Source organism: Convolutriloba macropyga, chromosome 10, assembly GCF_964194025.1.
Source record: "Convolutriloba macropyga chromosome 10, txConMacr16.3, whole genome shotgun sequence".
NCBI classification, from domain to species: domain Eukaryota; kingdom Metazoa; phylum Xenacoelomorpha; order Acoela; family Convolutidae; genus Convolutriloba; species Convolutriloba macropyga.
In genome coordinates, this window is record NC_134477.1 from 19,927,576 (window position 1) to 19,949,780 (window position 22,205).

Consider the following 22,205-nt stretch of genomic DNA (forward strand, 5'->3'; position numbering starts at 1 on the left):
AAAAATTTTCGTTGACTTCAGATTTTTCCAAATGTTTCTCCTTTCCGACTGCCTTTTTCCAATTAAGGAACTGTCCCAATTTTTTTATAATTAGAATCTGCTTCATGTCTCTGGTTATATCCAGCTCTCAACTGTATGGTTCTCTTTTAAACCAATTTGGTGATTTTTTCAGGCAGAATGACTGCCGATTCATAATCAACCTTGTAGAATTCGATATACGATGTGTCCATTCTTTTCTATCGTGTGGGTTTTGATTACTTTTCATTCTTTCGTTGAATTGTTTAATATCGAATTTACGCTTTTGCTTTTTTCTGCTTTCAGCTACATCTTGTCTGCCTTTTAGGTCAAAGCAGCAAGAAACCCGTGTTTCCTCTTAAGAAAAAAGGGGTAATTTTTTTATCTCCTTAGTGTTCTAGGAGTTCGTTGCTTACAAAAATAAATCGATAACACTTTTACCGTCTTGAAGTTTGTACGTTACTTCTTTTTTGTTGTTAACACAATGAAGGGATCTTTTCCGTTTGTGCCCCCCCCCGCCCCCCAGTACGTTATGCTCCCCCCAGTTACAGAGCACGTGTCATTACATAGTAAATCATTATGTAAAATTATTGCACGTGCATCTGGGGGTTGCAAATAATATGCACCCACTAAGCTGGGGGGGCACAAACGGAAAAGATCCCAATGAAGATTCGAGTGTAATAAAAATTCTCAGAGTGAAGTGCCCTTTTCCGTTGAGTAGACTCTGCGATTGAAATCTCCGCCCAGGATCATACGAGCTTTGCCTTGACATCCTTGAAATCGGTCTTTAAATCGGTTTTTGGTGGGAAATTATAATTATGCGGACTTCTTTGATCTGCAGTGCTAACAATCTATCGTTCTGATGAATAACATTGCATTGAATTCCTAATTGTTTGTTGTGCTAAGCGGCTTTGTAACCGCCCCTTCCCGTTTTTTATTACCTTTGTGCAGAAGCAGGTGAAACCAGTTATTTCGACTGAAATATACACTATTGATTCTGTGTGTTAGATATCGTATGCGATATTGTCACTTGTGCATGTTGATAAGGTTCCTTTACCACCTTCCACGTTCCATAGACAAATGGTTAGTCATTATCCTCTGTTTTCAACGATTTGATTGACTTTAATTTTGTGCTTGATGGAGATACAGCAGCCTTTTCGCTTTTTAATTCTTGCAACATTTTTTTCAATTTCTCGCTGTTTTTGTTAGATCGGAGTGTATAAAAACATACTTGAATCGTTTATTTTCTTTTAAGCCCTGCGTTTTCTTTAGAAGATCCCATTTCACATGATTCTAACTTGATTCTCGTTTTATTTCTCAGTTTCCCTTTTAATTCTGCTATCATCAGAGAATAACGCTGTTTTTTCATTATTAATTTTCGAATTAAATTGACCTATTTCTAGAGATATCATGACAGTGGATATAAATTCACTGATTTCTGAACGAACAGTACTGAACAAGTCAAAATGTAGCATTGATCGCTTTTTTACTGTAATTTTTAGTTAAACTGGCTTATTTACAGTTAGAGGAGTGACTTTGAGAATAATAGAAAATATTCCTTCTTCCTTGAGTATATTCCACCCAAGAACTTTGGATACACAATGAATATTAAAAAGCTATGAAAAATTCAATGCATCAAAAACCCAGAATGGATTTGGAAATCCCAAACAAAGATTCAAATATAATATTTAGTGTTCGACGAATGCTCGAGAAGGCTGCTGAATACCATATAGTACCTAAAAATACCGCATACTACCTCAAAATACTATGCGATGACAGTTGATGCTTTGGTTCTCAAACTGGCTCTCAGACTGTTTTTTTTTCATGAATTTTGCGTTATAAAATTTTGGGGCAGTTGAAATAGGCTAATTATTTCAGAGAATAATGGAGGCTTATGGACTTTACTTTGATGATAATAACAAACTGCGTGCGCTGGACCCAGAAGTTCAAAGAGATTCTGGAGCTCTTAGTGATGGCTGTAAGGAGTTTTTAGGCAAATTTGGCGAATTCAATGATGTGGTTTCCGAATGGATTTCCTCTGTTAGTAAGCTTGCCCATGAAATTGAAACTACAAAAACAAAAGCCGTTGGCCAGCAGAACCTTCTGAAATCAATTGGCAAAGAGAGAGAAGTTAAGCGACAGCAATTGGTTGATATGATTCAGGAAAAGAAGAAACAGAAGAGTCGACTTGATGAAGAGCTTGAAGCATTAAAAAAGGAGGAGCAATCGCAGGAAGCTTTTATTAAGCGTTTCAAGGATCAGCAATGACTTTTAGTTCGATCCCGAACGATCAATGACAATAAATTATTATGTTTCTCAGCTCCTGGGCTTATTAAATAAAACTCTAGTTCATCGAAATTTAATTTTTGATTTCAACTGTATAAAAATGGCCTCTTGGGAAATACAATTGCGAACCAAAGCTGGAAAAGGCCGCCGAATTGTATATTTTGTCAGTATTTGTGTAAATTTGTTTTCATGTTCATATAGCATAGTTTATCTCTTTTTAAGATGAAATGTAAAATTTCGAGGATCTGTTCCGTTTGCCCCCCCCCCCCCCCCAGCTTAGGGGGTGCATATTATTTGCACCCCCAGACGCCCATTTTTACATAATAATTTAACATGTAGTGACACGTGCTCTGTAACTGGGGGTGCTTAACGTACTTGGGGGGGGGGGGGGCACAAATGGAAAAGGTCCAATTTCGATTTTGTTTGACAGGGTTTTAGTTTCAACAAATTACTTTGATTTTATAGTATTGACCTCAAAATTATCAGAACAGAATTGGTTTTTGGTATAAAGTGCCTAAGGGGAGGGGAGGGGAGGGAGGAGGGGGTGGGCTGGCACAAACGGAAAAGATCCTGGAGATCTTTACGGACGATATTTTAGAAGAAAAAACGGGAAGGATCCCTGTAGAAATGTCAAAATACAATACAACAACGATTAAGTTCTTTGTCTAAACGGCAAAACTATGCTGATAAAGTTTTCGTAATCCTGGAGATCTTTACGGACAATATTTTCGAAGAAAAAACGGGAAGGATCCTTGTAGAAATGTCAAAATACAATACAACAACGATTAAGTTCTTTGTCTAAACGGCAAAACTATGCTGATAAAGTTTTCTTAATCCTGGTAATCCTCGAGATCTTTACGGACGATATTTTAGAAGAAAAAACGGGAAGGATCCCTTTAGAAATGTCAAAATACAATTTTAATCGTGATAAAGGAGCCTTATTTCAACAATATTTGAAATTTATAGAGCACAGAAGTATCTTAGGCATGCACGAAGGAGTACTTGTAGGCTTGAAAAAGGAAATCACTATAAGAATTGTTTCCCTGAACATCGAAGAAGACAACTTGGTGACTTATTTTATAACGTCAAAAGCACCTCATTCCTAACAGCGCGCGTCTATTATTCAACAAAGGGTAGCTTCTACCAATGGCCAGTAGGTGAATTTCAAAATTTGATCAAAAAATGGACGGCAAAACAGAATGAATTAGACAGCAATTCGGTCTTTTGAATGGTTTCCTTAATTCAGAAAGCGCTGACTGTCAAAAATTGTCCTCCTGAATAATTTGAGACTTTTTTCAATTTTTTTTAACAACTGGGAAGTAAAAAGAAGCTTAATGTGCTTTCGACAAACCAACCAGACGACTGGCCGCGGTCCTCAATGAAATCGTAATTTTCTATGGAAGTGCAATAAAAGTTCTTTTGCGATTTTGCTCCGATATGTTGAAGAGTTATTGCGACAGTGGGATGACTGCTTTGATAAAGTTTTCAAGAAAAATGGAAAAACAGTTACCGAACGCAAAACCAACCTACATCCCTCGGTTTTGCCAAAATATTCCTCAAAAAATTAGTCAGTTGAGAACTAACAAGAAACAAACGTCAAACAGAGCAGTAGAAACAACGCTTATCAATCTTAGAGTGTGCAGAAAGACTGAGAAGTGATTTAAGATTATAGGAAAAATAAGATGCCAAAATTGAAAGTCTTTCTTCGCGTCAGTTTAGTAAATTGCGAAATCACTTTGTATTTGAGAAACCATTTAATACGAAATGTGGCGTCGCATCACAATAAATTTTTGATTGCAAGCTTAAAGTGCCTAATAGGGACAGAACTTTTTCAATCAGTTTTTTTCAAAGTGTTGTTAATCTAAAGGGCTTAATTTTAAAGCCGTTTAGATCTAAAGGTAATCGTGTTCTGTGTTCAGAAATTGGTTTTGATAAGATCTGAAATGATTTCATGAAAGAAAAATTAATGAATTATTCTAGCATGCTTACCAACGTGTCAGTCTTAGTAACGTAACCACCCAGAATGTGTACAAATCATTCGCACTTGAAATACAACTCGAGTCGACTTTCATTGCAAGAACTACTTCAAATTCTGGAAGTCAGCTGCGGGAAGTCAAAACTATAATTGAGAAAAATTTCCTCCCTTCAATGTTGAACCATTGCTCCTACAATGATAAATATAGGAAGGTCTTCTCTTCCGGTTAGAGAAGGTGGCCTAATCATTCTTGTATCTGAAGACAGTGCAAACGAACATGAAGTGTTCTGTTCAGATTTCTGAGCAAGTTCATGTTGACGTTCTTTCCAAGAACTACTCCAAATTATTAAAGTCAGCTGCCAGAAGCCGAAAGCATAAGAGAAAAATTTTACCTCTTCAATGTTGAACCATCGCTCTTACAATGACGAATGTAGGAAAAAATTTTACTTCTGGTTAAAGATGGTGGCCTAAGAATTCTTCTACCCGAAGACAGGCAGACGAATATGAAACCTCTGTTAAGTTATCTGAGCTTTAAATGAATCTTAGCTCTGTAGTAAGCAGAATTTCATCACGTAGAAATCCTTCAAAAATAAGAAAGGAAAAGCAGAAACAGGCCGAGCGAAAATTATGACGTTTAAAGATCTCATTAATGAAAAAGAGGCTCATTCTCTAGATTTGGCCATGGAAAAAGAAACATGATACTGGCTAAATGCACTTCCATTGAAAAGATATCATTTCGATCTAACCAAGGTGAGTTCAGAGATGAAATTACTTTTCGATATGGATAGGATCCTGTTCAATTGCGTGAACATGCGTATGGGGAAAAATTTTCTGTAGCCCACGCTTCTCATTGCCCAAAAAGGTGGATGTACGCATATCAGACACAATGACAATGAGGTTTGAGGTTTTCTCAAACTGGAGTCCTGTCTCTAAACTTTGCTAAGTGAAAGCTGATGACGACGCTAGACTAGATATCAAAATTAATGGCTTCTTCGGGTCGTGTTTCAGCAAGGTTTTGGATGGAAAATTTTTCAATCCGTATGCTAAGGTTTGTCCAAGAAGCATGCCAGACTGCTATAAATATCACGGAGTCCATCAAGAAGCTGACTAAAGAGCAGAGGAATATCGAAGTCGAAAAGGCCCCTTTTGACCGTTAGTCTTCTGTACGGGAGTAGACGGTCCGTGTGCATCGACTGCCATACTGAAATTGGCCACCAGGATTAGCGATAAGGATTTTTTTGGACGTGATAAGGACAAAAATAAGTTTTTGTGCTTTGGCGTAGCTTATTACTCTGCCTCCGTAGCGCACGCTGCCTCGAGTTGACCGACTGCCTTTTTAAAAGGAGGTGCTTTTTTTATTTGACGTATTAAAAAATTTTAAAAATCTAGGGTGCTTTAAAGAAGTATTGACCCAGAGGTATTCAAGTCACTGCAAAAACTATTGAAGAAGATCAGTGTTTCAATAGTTTGAGTAAGTTAGACGTTACCGAATAATTGATCCGAAGTGCATGGGTAGGTTAACTCTCAAAAATGCTGCAGACACTATTTGCAATTGCTGGAAAAAGACTGAATTTTATAATTACTTAAGTATGATTTTTTTCGTTGTGCTAATGTATTGCTCTGCTTATAAAGTCTCTTACTGTGCTACTGAGAAAAACTGCTATGATTTTCACTTGGCTCAAGACCAAAGCTTTTTCGAAGATCATAATAAAACTTTTCTGCTTTTTAGGCTGACTTAACGAAGAAATCAATAGTTATAATAGTTATATCGCTATAGTTATAATAGTTAAAAGGTTAAGCTTGCCTATTTCAGCCGGACCTATGGCCAGTCTTCTTTAAGTTGACCTCCATTCATTGCTTTTCTTTGCCTCAATTATAGATTTTTGTACCTAGCCTAGAAGATTTACAGGAAAAAGGGATATATTTTGTGTTTCTTTTTATCTCCAGTTTATTGGAAATCTAAAAAAGCAAAATAGTCGTTGATGTTTCTACCTTTGATCTGTTACTGTAATATAGTTTAGAAAATAACTTCATTAAAAAATCTCTTTTAATACCATCGGATCATTGAAAACAGTAAACCAGAATAATTAATAAAGCTATCCGAGTTTTTTTATACATCTTTGTCTTTATATCCTTTCACTTTGGGTATTTTGCGAAAAAGCTGTTTTTTTTTCATTTCAATGAATTTCAGGTGTTATTAAATTTTTTTAAGGATAAAAAATTGCAGAAAAACCTTTAATTTTTGGTGTTTTCCATGTAAATTTCTTAAAAGAAAATGTTGAAGATTCCTCCCATTGGAGGTTTAGGTGTTTTTGATCATTTTTTTTAATCTTCAAAAATGTAAATTTAAAGTTATAACCACAACAAGAACGTTTGGTTAAATATTTAAATTTTCAAAATCGCCTCGTAAATAAATGAATAGTTTGGTCTTTATACTTCAGTAGAAAAATTTCCTAAAGCCTCTTACTTGTCTATCTATTGGAACACGTTCATGCAGTTTGACCATTTCGCTGCAGAGTTTTTCCTTAAATTTGTTTTTAGTTTTCTCTTTTCGGATTTCAATTGGCAAATTATTCCATTTCCTAGAAAAATTTCTGATCAGTGACCTGTCACTCCATTTGGATTGGCACTTTTTCTTTGGAAAAAACTGGACAGTTCTGCAGTTTTTGGTCAATTCGTACTTTTCAAGAATCCTGAAAGAGGAGTTTTTGGTTTCTCGACTACTCTGTTTATATTGTGAGAGGAGGTCAAAAAATTTAAGAAGACAAACTTTTTTAATGAAAAGCTCTGTTGGTAAAATTTTGTCTTTCAGTAATAGATCTCTTGCACTGTCAAACTTTTTGCGCAGGTGGCAAACCTTTATTCCCCAATTTATTTGTTTATTAACTCTTTGAAGTGACATAACCGACAACGATTGAAAAAAAAATTGCACTGAAGTTGAGATGGGACAAAACAAGTGATTTAAAAAGAACGATTCTTGCTTTTAGTGGTAGAAAATGTCTTACTAAGTAAATTGACCTAATAGCATTTGCCATTTTTGTTAATGTTTTGTTCAGCTGAATGTCAAAATTTAGATTGTTATCAATCATTATACCTAAATAACGACAACTTGTTTTTGGCTCTATGAAAATTCCATTATAATGAAATTGTTCAATTTTTGATTCACCATTTTTTGAAAAAACCACAATTTCTGTTTTATCTCTGTTTAAAGTTAGCATATTTTGCCTCATATAACTGTCAGTACTTTCAAAAGCACTGTTAATTTCGCATAAGAGATTTTCATCGGATTTGGAATGACAAATAATGCATGTGTCATCTGCAAACTGTAAAACGTCCTCTCTTTTTTTCATTTTTTCAGGGAAGTCGTTGATATATATTAAAAAAAATTAAAGGTCCGAGAACTGTTCCTTAGGTACTCCGTGATTTATTGTCACCCAGTTCGAATATTTCTATGCCGTTCTTTACGCATTGTTTTCTGTTAGACAAAAACGATTCTAGCATTGCAATTGATTCCGTACTAAATCCATATTTGGTAATTTTTTCGAGAAAAATTATTAAATATGGATTTAGTACGGAATCAATTGCAATGCTAGAATCGTTTTTGTCTAACAGAAAACAATGCGTAAAGAACGGCATAGAATATTCGAACTGGGTAACAAATGTTGCCACACAGTTTGTTGCAATCGAGAATTTATCAAACTCCGAGGCGAAGCCGGGTAGTTGAATAACTCCGAGAGGGTGATAACAACCTTGTATGGTAATGTGTTTAATCAACTCTCGTTGCGATTACAACTGTTGCCAAAATAATCACATGGTTGCCGTGATTAGACTACGAGTTGTTCACATTCTTTTATCGGCACTGTACACAGTAACATGTGGTGATAAAAGAGTGTCATAAACTGGGAGTACAATGAGGGAGCAGATTTTGTAGTGTTAAATGGAATTGAACGTGTTATTTTACCGGTAACGTGTTATGCAACTGTTATGGCAATGAAATTTGATTAAAGAGAAAGAGGCATAAGTTGTGAATAATCTATTCAAGTTCGCAAGGGATTTTCAGTGATGATGTGTCTGCACAAAAGATAGTGTTTAGGCAATACATATTTTAAAAACTCCTCAGCCCCTTTTAAAAACTCCTAATATGTCCTTCCATCAGGGTATTTTCCCTACTGCCTTGTCCATCGCAAAAGTTTTTCCCCTTTTCAAATCAGGAAATAAAGCTTGCTGTAATGACTACAGGCCCATCTCTCTTTTAATATGTTGGGGCAAAATCTTTGAAAAAATAGCTTACTCCAGGATCTATAATTATCTTGAAAGCAACAATCTCTTACACAAGAATCAGTTTGGTTTTAGGCGCAAGCATTGTACTATTGATGCCATAGCTGAATTTACGGAAAAAGTAAGAGCACATAATGATAAAAAAACGACGGCAACTGTCTTCATTGATCTAAAGGAAGCTTTTGATACAATTGACCATGAAATCTTACTCAGAAAGTTTGATCTTTATGGCTTAGTGGGTCCTTGTAAAAATTGGATGAAAAGTTTTCTAAGCAATCGTAAACAGTGTGTTGAAGTAAATGGTGTAAGATCTAAGCTGTCTGATATAAAATACGGCGTTCCTCAAGGTTCAATTCTAGGCCCTTTGTTGTTCATCATTTATATAAACGACCTCCCTAAGGCATGTAATAGCAGTGACGTGTTTCTGTTTGCTGACGATACTAACATTGCGGGCATTAACTGCTCCAAAAATGAGCTGGAAGTGGATCTAGCTAGTGTAAACACTTGGCTGTTAAATAACAAATTAACACTGAATTTAGAGAAAACGGTTCATGTTAATTTCAAAAATGTGACTCCAGATTCTAGTTATCTAAACATAGCTGGATCGTGTCAAGTTTCCCAATCGCACTGCAAGTACTTAGGAATCGTTTTGGACAATGAACTTAAGTACAATTACCATATCGAAGCAGTTCGTAAAAAACTTAGTGTTCAGTGTGGAATTTTGTGCACGCTAAGGCACTTAGTTCCTAGAGTTTTCTTGCTGAGGTTTTATGATACAAACGTTAAACCCATAATTCAGTATGGAAATTTAGTTTATGGATGTACATCGCTGAATGCATTAAAGCCTATTCATATTCTTCAAAAGAAAATATTGCGTACAATCTATTTCATGAAAAAAGACGAGCATGTTTGTAATCTTTTTGTCCAGAATAAAATTCTTTCGTTCTATGAACTGTACATATATGAGCTTCTGAAATGTGTTCTTCGTTCTGCTGGAAAATTGCATTCGGAGGAATATTTGAATAACCTGTTTCAATATAAAGAAAACCTCCGTTTAACGCGCAGTGCTCAAAAAAATCTTCTAAAATTGCCTTCCAAGTCAAACAGGTTTAAATAATGTTCGTTAGCCTATAGAGGAGCTAAATTGTTCAACTTGCTGATTGAAAACGGTGTTCTTGAAACACCTCTTGAGATAGATAATGCATTTTTTTCCAAAATTGTTCATAGTATAAGGGATCTATATATTCTAGGCAATATAGACTTAACTGACTTTGTGTTTGGATAGTTAAAGTATAGTATAGTGAATAGAGCAGTCAGACTTCCTCCTAACGAACTTCTAAGAATTCCTGGCCACAAAAGCGGTGCGGGATGTTCGTTGCAGGGGGAGGAAGTCTGTCAACGTTACATAGATGTTGGGTTTTGGAATCTTGACACTTGGGTGTCAGAACCTAACCTTGATCAATGTAACGTACCCCTTCCCTCAAACAAATCATGCATCACTTCAAAGCCTCTCAGTATGCTCTACATCAGTCAGGTAGCTAAAATGCAAAACAATTTCAATTGTTTTCAATTTACTCTTTTTTTTAATGTTTCGTTTTTTTTTACTTGCTTTGGTGAGATTGGGATACTTAAATGGACTTAGTTGATAATTATTCGTTTTCTGTAATACAATGTTATTGGATTAGGGCAGCTTCAAGTGAACTAATTGGTTCCGTCTGCTGTCCCCTCTGTGCTAAATATATATTAGACTTTGTGTTGCTAGTATTATTATTTTGTATCAGAGAAATAAATTCTTCTTCTTCTTCTCGTGGATTTAATGGAGGTTAAGAATAATCATTGGCCAAGGTTTAAATATATGTGCAGAAGTAGCCTTTTAGGGTATCCTATGTCTCATTCGAAATATTTAAGTTTGAATTTTTGAAGTTGATGCTAGTTTTTTACAATGGATCGTCGTTTTTTGGATGAATATGTCAGTCTTTTTACTTGAAAAAGAGGACATTTCAATTGTATCGGTTGTATTTAAGCTATTACCATAATCGCAACTTTTCCAGGTCAGATATGCTAGAAAAATAACCAGGTTGATTTGACTCAGTGTGAACTTAATAAAAACAACTTGAAAATCTTTTGAAAACTTAATTTGATGAAATACTAATTACTCTTTTTCCAAAAAAAAAAACATTTATGGATATTCTGTCTGTGCATCTAATTCATCGAACTATGAAATGCTTACTGTTCGCTTTCTGTAAAATGTTAAGTTGAAAGTGAGATTGTCGGAAATTGTTCGGATTTTTTTTTGCTTACCGAGATATTTCAGTGACTTGATTACCCGTGTTGATCACACAACTTTTCTTGAATGCATACAAGGTCATATATGATTTGTATGTTATCTCAGTATTCATAGGAAGATGAAAATGCAGGAAATTGAATGTTTCCTAGCTTGCAGAAAAATTCAAATTTCTTTTAGAACTATTTCTTGACTTCTAGAAATATTTATTTACAATTTTCATTAGGATACTTTGTCATTTTTTTGTGTATGACGTTTTCGCTCTTCTTAGTTATATCAACTCGTAGAAGTTGACAAAAAAGCTTGTCGACAGATTAGATTAAATTATGAAGACTTATTCTATTTTTTTTTTTTTCATTTTTCTTGCAGCTTCTAGAATGTTGTTCATTTTTTAAATCTTTAATGATCAGATTAAGTTCAGAATTGGTTCCAGAAACTTGCTTGGAAACGTCTATGAAGTGCCATGAACAGAAATTTGGGCACGAAATTCAGGATTGATGATGAATCAGTGATTAATTATTATCCGACTCAAATCCGGGAGGCCAAAAGAAGTTTCAATTTGTCGAGGAAAAGATTATATTTAAATAGAAATTTTTTTCCATAATTTCCTTCGAAACAGAAATTTGATAATTATTTGCAATTTTTTGGGATTCTGAGGGCCGATTTTATGCGTCTGGGAGTCTTGAACAGGTTCCTAATTTTGATCTATCAATTTTATTGTTATGTTTAAAATTTTAGCATTGGCTGTCAAAATGCGAATTATGCGAAAACAAGGAAAAATAAAAAATCAGTGAGGTAAAGTTTGATAAGTGTGTGCATCGAAATAAATTTGTGAAAACAATGGATTAGCAATTGATAAGCAGTGATCTCAAGATGATAGGAATTCTGACCTGCTTGCTTAGAAAATCATTGAATTCTCAACTGAACACGAGTGCAGACAGTGTAGACTCAATTTAAATATTTTCATCAAGTTTTATTGATCAAAACTTACATGTGAAATGATAAGGAATGTAAATGGGGGAAGTTACCCATTTTATTATCATAAATCGTTTCAGATATGATATGAGCAAACGAAATTCGATTACCGAAGAACGCAGCGAATCACGGTAAGAAAAACAAAATCAATAAATCTTTTAAACCACCGTGTCACAATTAATTTGGTTGAGTTGAATAATTGCAATCACGCTGCAAATCAAGCCAAATCTATTAATCAAACTTAATATTTCGATGTGCTTGCTTGAAGAAAGGATAGAAGGAAACTGAAGTCAGTACCTATGTTTTTGTCACTATGGTGCAACAAAACTTGATGCACGTTGGTTGAAAATTTAATAACGTCACGTCCTTGTTCGAACTTCCCATGGATATCCCATTAATATCTGGATCAGCCAAATTTTTGTAAAATAGCTTCTGAATTGTTTTCCTTTCTTGAAATCTTTATTTCTTGTGATTTTGAATCCCCTTACATGTTTAATGTTTTGATTTTATATCAAAAATGGTGTCATGATTTTTCAAGCATTGTTTCCTTGGAATCCTGGAACGAAATAATATATAAGTAAATTCCGGTTACGATTTTCAGCCTTTCTGGATTTTCGAACGCAGGGAGAGATGGTGTGTTTGCGCGTTCTCAGCCCAGACCTGGTTCTGCAACTTCAATTAGATCCGGCAGAAGTTCAGTGTCATTTCAAACCAAAACAGAGGAGACGAAAGAACCTCTAAAGATATCAGAGACAGCACATCAAGCATCGCTTGAAAAGATTGATACACACAACATTAGTGATGAAAGGTAAATAAGTCTGAAATTGTTTGCTTCTTATTTGATTAAATGTTTCAATGAGTTATAATTTTATAATTTGAAAATATGTTCACAAGTTTGCTAGAATTAGCTAAAGGCCCCCTGAAAGCGGTCCATAGGGGTCAATGGCGTCCTTTCGAAGCGCTCTTGTTATCTTAACATAAATGTTTTGATAATGTAAATGATTATTTGTAGAAGTTATTTAAGTTATTTTAAGAAAGCACATTCAAAAAAGCACATTTTCTAAAATTTTTAGCAAGTTCCAAAAAAATGAAATAGTTTTCAAAATCTATCCGAATAATCCTGATAATGGTGTGGAACTCAGCTTTTTTATTATGAGATATTTTCATTTAACACTAGTGATGGTTATTGTATGTTGAGTGAACATTTTTATTGATGCACAGAAATGTCATCACTTAAAAAAAAACAATTATTTTCAATCTAGATTGGATGGCGAGAGTGTGAACGATGGTTCAACCAACCGAACATACAATGAGCCCTCAAAACCCCCTCGACACAAATCAAGCAAAACCTCATCGAAAAGTAAATCTAGCAGTAAAAAGAGTCACATAGGTGTTGTGCATGAGTCCGCGTGGGAGAAGGAAACTGAAATGGGAATGCCACCGCCTGCCACTTACGTCACCAAAGTTAACCATACCCATGATTTAATGGTAAATGTACTACTATAATTTATTCATGTTAAAAAACGAGGATAACTCCAGATGTTTAGGCAAGTAACTAGGAATAATTACTTTTCCATCTATTGACAGTATTGACTTTTCCATCTATCAAGAACAGTTCCATCTATTGACAGTAGACTAAATATATTCAATCAGATTAGAAATTTTCGATATATCGATCCAGAAATTAAATTTGATAATCAATTCATGTCCCCCGTGACTTTCCATTCATGTAAACAATTAAACTTTTAACTATATTTCTTCATAAAACATCATTCTAAAAATCAAAAATGTATTGATTGCTATATGTGATCTTTGTTTGATTTAGTTTTTGCAAATATCTCTCGTTTTATGACAAGTTTGTTGATAAAAGTTTGTTTTCTCAGAGGTTGGCCACAGCCGACCCCGTGGCACAGGCGGAATTCTCTTCCACCGAGGAGTGGCTCGGCATTCACGGAATTGACCAATCAGGATTAGACTTCAAAACTCTCCTCAACAAAGGAATCGTCAGGTAAGGCCCTGATTATGTCTCCGTTTCTCCTAAATCAAAAATGCCGATAGCAAAGACTGAAATTGGAATCAATGTATTTAGTGAAAACAAAGCAGCTGATAAGATTAGGGAAGTTTTTTTATTAGGATACTGTAGGTGTCTCCTCAGTTAATAGAAATGTAAAGACTATGTCTAGATGACTATGGATAAAATACACCATGCTAATTTCAGCGATTTGTAAAAAGTTTAATCAACGTTGTTTTTGCCCATTCAACTGAAACTTGATACATATTGATAAGACATGCATCATCTTGATCTCTTTGAAAAAGTTGAAGAATCTTACCAAGAACTTGAAACGCCAAGATTCCCTGGCAAAGCTTGATAATATCTTGTCAAGATTAACCGTGAAATTGTCTGGATTCTAATAGATTACATTAGTTCTGTAAAATTTCGTCGATTTCTCAACTTTATTCACTTTTTGCATAATCTTCTTTGATGGGATGCAAGTCCTGTTATCTTCCGGTAACAAAGTTTGTTGATTTCAGTGGAGATACAGAGCCTGGAAGGCCGGCTAGATACATCAAATTCCAGGCCAAAATTGTGGATGAGTTTGAACGACGACTGAAGGAGTAAGGATCATTTTTTTATATTACAGAACTGCAATTTGATTGTACTGTAATTTCATTTTAATATATTACAAAAGATCAAAAAAAGTCCAGGTTAAAAATGTTGTCGATGAAGAAGTTGAAGAAACTTGGCTGTTCCCTATTGTCATTGACTCTGTCCAATTGCAGTCAATCTACGTGATGCTATTTAACACGTCACTATTTTTCACTGCTTACTTAACGTTAAGCTCAGCAAATCTTAGTTCTGTGCAGTGGCGATTGATTTAAAATATTCTGAAGTTAAACAGTTAATCCTCGATCGGATGCTCAAACTAACAGCGCATTTGATCTCTTCTCTTTTAGTAATGTAATAAGAAGAGAAGATTGATCGATCTCCACTCTATCTGTGCGAGATAAATAGTTACTATGTGCTAAACTAACTCGGGGAACGTGAGCATTATCTGACCTCTGAGATCGAATAACCACAACAAAATTAGAGTTTCAACGGCAAAGTAGTTATTTACGACATTACATTTCTGAAGAAAAATCTGCGCTGCTCATGGCAGAGTCAGTTTTACTTTTTGAATTAATACTGGTTTAGAGACATATACGGTGACCTTCTTGTCCAATAGAGCTTTTACATTAATTGTTTGTGTAATTGTCCTTAAACTTCAACTATTGTTGACTGAAGGGTTGAACAAGTTCAAGTATTACTGTTATCCTTCCGATTGGGATCCATTTGAGGACTTAATTTAAAACTGAATGTCCCACGTATGGGCAAACCAAGATTGTGGGAACCATGTTTTGAATCAATTGATTCTTATTGTATCTCTTGTAGGACGCTCACTATGTACAACAACAGAATCAGATGGTTACTACAAGCAAGCAGAAGGGTGTTTGGGGTTGTGCAGGGCAAGCGAGTTGCCATCTTGATTGACTCATCCGACGCCAACCTCAACTTCGGAAGACTCGCCAGTCTCAAGGTTATAACTATGACCTTGTTGCTTCCTTGACAAAAGGATGACTAAATTGATGTTTTGTTCAAGTAGTGCATAATTGTGCTATTTTTGAACCTGTGACTGCGGCCTGTTAGAGGTGGGACCTGGTTATATCTTTGAGATGTAAACTAACCTATGTATGGTTTGCTCATTTAAGGGTTTTTAAGGCCAAAGTTGTGAGATTAGCCATTGTCATTAAGTCGTTCTGTGATACAGGTATTTCGGTCGTATAATCGCTGTGTTGTCATTTTCTATAGACTGGCGAGGAAAAAACTGAAAGAACTTCTTTCACTCTTTGCCATTAGTTTAGAATGACAAGACAACAAAACAGGGAAGACTAATCAGTGTTGATATTGTTTTTGAATCCTTTTATTCGTACGTTTTTGTTCAAATTGTATGTGTTTAGGAGGACTTGGTGTGTCTGTTCGACCAGCAGATATCTTTGAAACAATCTCTCTTCCTCATCAGTATCGGCACTGAGATTGACGTCCTCTTTGACAACGCCATTGACGTCACTTACAGATCGTGAGTGCACTCAATTTGTTCAACCCTGTAGGATCTAACCGTATGTGGCCGTTTGAGAAAATAGGTTGATCAGGAACGTGAATGAATTATACTTGCAGTAAAGTTTGATCAAACTTTATTTCGTGTACTATCATCAGTGCATCCAGCATTGATTTTAGTTCCCAATGACCAATAGATCATTTTATTGTCGTGAAAAATGTCCCTAGTAGTTTCCAAGTTTCATTTTGGTTAAAAAATGCATTTGCTCGCTGAGAACGTGAATATCGATACTACCGTTATGATCTTGGGTTGCATAATTTCAGAACGTCATTTTTACTAATTGAGTCAATATAAACTTATTTAGAAACTCTGATCTGCCAATCCTGAAATAGTTGACGTGCAGACGCAGAATGATGAGTTTAGTACCAGTAAATTAGGGACCGCTTTTTATAGTCCCAGCTTTTTCAAAATTTGGGTATATATATATGCGAGGCTGGTTTGTTTCGTCATTCACTTTTTGTTTACGCACCCTAGAGAAAAAAGAAAAACACCATTTTGTAGTCCTCACGATCTAGTTTTGATTTATTTAAAAGTTATCAAAAATTTTGAAAAGGGGTTCTCTCAAATTTCGAAGGAAAATTTGAAAAGGAAAAAAAGATCGCTTGGGGGATTTGTAGTGAAATTAGTTATGGTAAATGGAGATTTGTAACTGGCAGTTCTTTAGAATTTGAAGACGAAAAACTTAACAATTTGCACTATTTGACCGAAAACTTCCAAAGAAAACCTATAATTTTTTTTCATAAAAAATTTTTTTTGAAAACCTTTTTAATCGTCTCTATGTATTCTACTGGTTACAAATATTGTTCGAATCAATTCTTCACTGTATCGAAAAAGTTTTATTGGAAATAGAAGACTTCAGAGAATTAAGAGCTCTCAAAATAGCGAAAATTAAATTTGAAAATACAAATTTAAAAGAAAATTCTGTTTTTTTCTAAATTCTAGAGCTGTTTTCGCGAATAATTCTTCTTATTTGAAAAAAAACTAACCAATTCAGTATTTTCAGAAGCCTGGAGACGTAAAAAATCCGTTTCATGAAATGACCATTTAATCGATCAAAATCATTACTGACAAATAAAGACCGAAATCTTTTCTTATTTTTTTTATATTCTTTATATTGTCAGATTAGATTGCTCGAACTAATTTTCTCTACTATAGTGGAATACAGACGACTTTGATAGTTAGAGGGTTTATGGGTCACCAGTTTGAAAAATTTAATACAAATATTCTTGGTTTTTGAAAATTTTAAGATAACTATTTTGCACTTCTCTGTATTATGAATTTGCTCTTCGAACTGATCTTTTCCAGTCTGTGGGAATTGATGTAGTTTGGAAAACTAAATATTTTCCTGTATGTGGAAACTCATATGAACGAGGTTTACTTTTGAAAGAAGAGAAATTAATTTTCTTTTCAGTTTACTTAAAATTGATTACAGTTAAAAGGCCAGAACGTAAACTTAAAATGATAACCAATGTTCCTCAACGGCACTTATTGAGAGCCTTTGAGGACACGTTTCGAGGTTCCTTTACATGTAGACACAATCAGATGCAGAGTGCAAAAACTCTGTGAAATTTAAATAAAAATTGGTTAATAATCGCTAAAAATTAAGGTTTTCATTATTTTCAAAAACAAAAATGTGTTTCTTCATTTTAGCTGCAAACTAATTTGCCGAATATGCTCGTCAAACCTCAAAAATGACAAAATTTTTCGATCAAATTCAATTTATTCATTTCAAATTTTGGGTCAATTCTGCGACTACCGATACAATTGCCTCATGAAGTCAGCTTGTGTTCCTAAGAAAAAGAATCAAGACCGAATTGAATTGTAATGATCCTTGAGTAAAGATCAGATGCCAAAAAGAACCCTATTTTTTTTCTGGCGAGACTTGTCTGAGTGGTTATATGTATGTGCGCGCTTTCGCTTGTGGGCATGCGTGTGTGCGTGTGAGTGAAATCTGTGTCGTATGCACGTGTATGAGAGAAAAGAAAAAGAGATTTAGTGTGATGAATTTAGTTCCTTTAAATTTTGGTCACAGATAGAGGAAGACTGCAAAAACTGTCGGAAGTAATGACAAAAACTTTCCATAATTTGGTACAAATTGCGGTCCTATGTTTTTCTATTACCAAAACCGTGTCCTTCCAAATCTCGCTGATTACACAAATGCGGTATTTTTTTTAAAAATTAATTTTCCCATTACGCTCTTGAAAAATCAAAAATGACAACATTTCAAGTTTTAATATCAAAAAATTCATTTCCTGTGTGGCTATACGTGTGCACGTTAATTGATTTTGAGTGGTATACATGTGTAGGAGAGAAAAGAAAGAGAGAGTTAGTGTGATGAAGTTAGTTCCTTTACTTGAAAGGTCAGCCAAAAATAGAGGCAGAACGGAAAAACTCGGAAACTATGAAAAATAAAAAACTACCTAATATTTGGTACAAATTGCGGCCCTATGTATGTTCATTACCAAAAACCGTGTTTTTCAAAATCTCGTTGATTACACGTATGCGGTATTTTTGTTAAAATTTAATTTTGCCATTACGCTCTTGAAAAATCAAAAATGACAACATTTCAAGTTTTAATATCAAAAAGTTCATTTCCTGTGTGGGTATACGTGTGCACGTTAATTGATTTTGAGTGGTATACTTGTGTATGAAAGAAAGGAAAGAGAGAGTTAGTGTGATGGAGTTAGTTCCTTTACTTTAAACGTCAGCCAAAAATAGAGGCAGAACGGAACAACTCGGAGACTATGAAAAATATAAAACTACCTAATATTTGGTACAAATTGCGGCCCTGTGTATATTCATTTCCAAAACCGTGTTTTTCAAAAGCTCGTTGATTACACGTTTGCGAGATTTTCAAGTTTCGAGTTTTAAAATCCAAAATATTAATTTCAAGTTTTACTGTCATTTTTACATTTAACGATCCAATTACCTCGAGAAATCCGCACCTAGTTTTCCAAAAAGCAAATGCGGACGAACGGTGTGGAACTTTGAAAAAAGAGATGCCAAAAGAAAATTTAAAAGTCGTTTTTTGTGTGTGTAAAATTTTAGTGGTGGTTGTGTGGCAGAGAGAGAGAGAGAGAGAGAGAGAGAGAGAGAGAGAGATAGAGAGAGAATGAAAGTCTGAGGGAGTTGGTTCCTTTAATTTATGGGGTACAAGTAGTTTCTGAGTGCAGAAAATGTCAGAAATCTTTGAAAATTAGAAACAAATTAATGCTACAAATAGCAGCTTCAAATATGTCCGAAACCAGAACTTTTAAGAAAAAATTGTTGATATTATGTCTGCCAGATTTTTGAGAAAAATAATGTGCCAATTATGCTCATGAAACATCAAAAATGTGAAAAAGTTTCGACAACTTTTCTCTGCAGTGCCATACACGTGTTGCTTTTTCCCAGAAACTTTTCAATATGAAGTCATTTACACAATAAAATTTCATGAAATTGATAGCTGTCAATGAGGTTTTTCATAATGTTTGTCTGTTTTTCGCTGTGGCCTTTAAGGGTCGACAACGTTTTCTGATTGCTTGCGTTTTTTAATATGCTAAGTTTGCCTTCGATTTTTTGTTTTAATTACACCAACAATGAATTTGCTCAAAAACTGAGTGAATCTAGCTGGTAGGTTTCCAAGTTTCCTTTTGTTGAAAAAATGCTTGCTGATTTTCTTGCTCGCTGATGAAGTGAATATTGATACCACCGTTATGATCCTGGGTTGCAGAATTTCAAAACTTTATTTTTACTAAGTGATGTAACATCAATATTTTGAGAAACCCTGAATTGCCTATCTTTTAATAGGTGAGGTGCAGACGCAGAATGATGAGTTTAGTGCCAGTAATTTAGGGACCACTTTTTATGGTTCCAATATTTTTCAAAATTGGGGTGTATATGCAAGGCTGGTTTTCCTCAATCAGTTTTTCACTTTATGTTTACGCGCCCTAAAGAAAAAAATCAGCATTTGGTAGTCCTCACGATCTTGCTTTGACTTATATTAAAATTTATCAACAATTTTGAAAAGTGGACTCTGAAATTTTGAAGGAAGATCTGAAAAGGAGAAAAAAGATTGCTGGTGGGATTTTTAGTGAAACTAGTTTGGGATAATGGATTTTTATAACTGGTAATTGGTTACAGTTTGAAGTCTAAAAAATAACAATTTGCACTATTTGACCAAAAACTTCCAAAGAAAAATATTTTTTTTTCACAAACTTTGGTTTTAAGAAATTTTCTAAGCGTCTTTATGTATTCTGCCTGTTCAAAAGTATTGTTTGAACCATTTTATCGCTGCATCAAAACCATTCTATTGGAATCGAAAAATTCAGTCAAATTCGATATCTCAAAATAGCAAGAATCAAATTTGAAAACACAAAACTAATCAAAATAATTACTGAAAATCAACCTTTTCTTATAGTTTTTGTATTCTCTATTTCGTCAGAATACATTGCTCGATTACATTGCTCACGAATAATGAAATACATATTTGTTTGACATTAAGAGAGTTTATGGATCACCAGGTTAAAAAATCAATATGAATCATCATAAATTTTTAAATAATTATCAGATATCTATTTTGCAATTCTTTTTATTATAATGTGCTCTTCGAAGCTATTTCTTCCAGTCTTTAAGCGTTCTTGCAAACAGTTTTGATTGCTTGAAAAACCAAATAGTTTTTTGATTGTCTAACTTATGAGGAACGAAGTTTACTATTGAAAGAAGAAAAAATAATTTCGTATCTTTTGGTCAGAACGGCGTTTATTGAGAGCTTTTATTGACACTTTTCAAAGTTGCTTTATATGTAGGCACAATTAGATGCATAGTGTAAAAACTGTTTGAAATTTTAAAAAAGGAGAAAAATTATTTGCTACAAATTGCTATTTTAGTTGTCTTCAAAAAAAATTGTTTCCTGGCATTAGCTGGTAACCCACCTGCGAGGTTTCAACAAAAAAATTTGCCAATCATGCTCGTGAAACATCAAAAATGAAAAAAAAACATTAGCATCCAAATTTTAATTCAATTTAGTGTCAATTCTACCGTTACCATAAAAATTGTCCCAATAGTCCACACCTAATTTTTTTTGGAGAAAGAATCAAGACCTCATTGAATTGTGACGTTCCCTGAGTAAAGATCAGATGCCAAAAAATCTTGAAAAATATTTTTGATGGCGAGACTTTTATCTGTGTGTTTATATGTATGCGCGCGCTTTCGCTTGTGTGGGCATGGACAAAAAAATTTGCCAATCATGCTCGTGAAACATCAAAAATGAAAAAAAACAATAGCATCCAAATTTTAATTCAATTTAGTGTCAATTCTACCGTTACCATAAAAATTGTCCCAATAGTCCACACCTAATTTTTTTTGGAGAAAGAATCAAGACCTCATTGAATTGTGACGTTCCCTGAGTAAAGATCAGATGCCAAAAAATCTTGAAAAATATTTTTGGTGGCGAGACTTTTATCTGTGTGTTTATATGTATGCGCGCACTTTCGCTTGTGTGGGCATGCGTGTGAGTGAAATCTGTGTGGTATGCGCGTGTATGAGAGACAAGAAAAAGAGATTTGATGTGATGACGTTAGTTCCTTTAAATGTTGGTCACAAATAGAGGCAGATTGCAAAAACTGTCGGAAGCCATGAAAAGAACTTTCCAAAGTTTGGTACAAATTGCGGTCCTATGCATTTCTACTACCAAAACTGTGTCTTTCCAAATCTCGCTAATTACACAAATGCGGGATTTTTTTTAAAAAATTAGTTTTCCCATTACGCTCTTGAAAAATCAAAAATGACAACATTTCAATTGACAACATTTCAAAAAATTCATTTACTGTGTGGGTATACGTGTGCACGTTAATTGATTTTGAGTGGTATACATGTGTAGGAGAGAAAAGAAAGAGAGAGTTAGTGTGATGGAGTTAGTTCCTTTACTTTAAACGTCAGCCAAAAATAGAGGCAGAACGGAAAAACTCGGAAACTATGAAAAATAAAAAACTACCTAATATTTGGTACAAATTGCGGCCCTATGTATGTTCATTACCAAAAACCGTGTTTTTCAAAATCTCGTTGATTACACGTATGCGGTATTTTTGTTAAAATTTAATTTTGCCATTACGCTCTTGAAAAATCAAAAATGACAACATTTCAAGTTTTAATATCAAAAAATTCATTTCCTGTGTGGGTATACGTGTGCACGTTAATTGATTTTGAGTGCTATATTTGTGTATGAAAGAAATGAAAGAGAGAGTTAATGTGATGGAGT

At 34.4% G+C, this 22,205-nt stretch overlaps 1 protein-coding gene across 1 annotated transcript in view; it reads left to right on the top strand.

The window, feature by feature from the left end:
• Positions 1-22,205, top strand: part of LOC142347951 (von Willebrand factor A domain-containing protein 3A-like) — a 708,547-nt gene that overhangs the window by 573,518 nt on the left and 112,824 nt on the right. The window contains exons 2-8 of the mRNA XM_075399116.1: positions 11,892-11,944; positions 12,415-12,621; positions 13,076-13,301; positions 13,697-13,821; positions 14,346-14,429; positions 15,244-15,388; positions 15,810-15,928. Of these exons, the coding sequence (XP_075255231.1) occupies positions 11,901-11,944; positions 12,415-12,621; positions 13,076-13,301; positions 13,697-13,821; positions 14,346-14,429; positions 15,244-15,388; positions 15,810-15,928 (950 nt within the window). The 5' untranslated portion in view covers positions 11,892-11,900. The remainder of the gene's footprint in view (positions 1-11,891; positions 11,945-12,414; positions 12,622-13,075; positions 13,302-13,696; positions 13,822-14,345; positions 14,430-15,243; positions 15,389-15,809; positions 15,929-22,205) is intronic.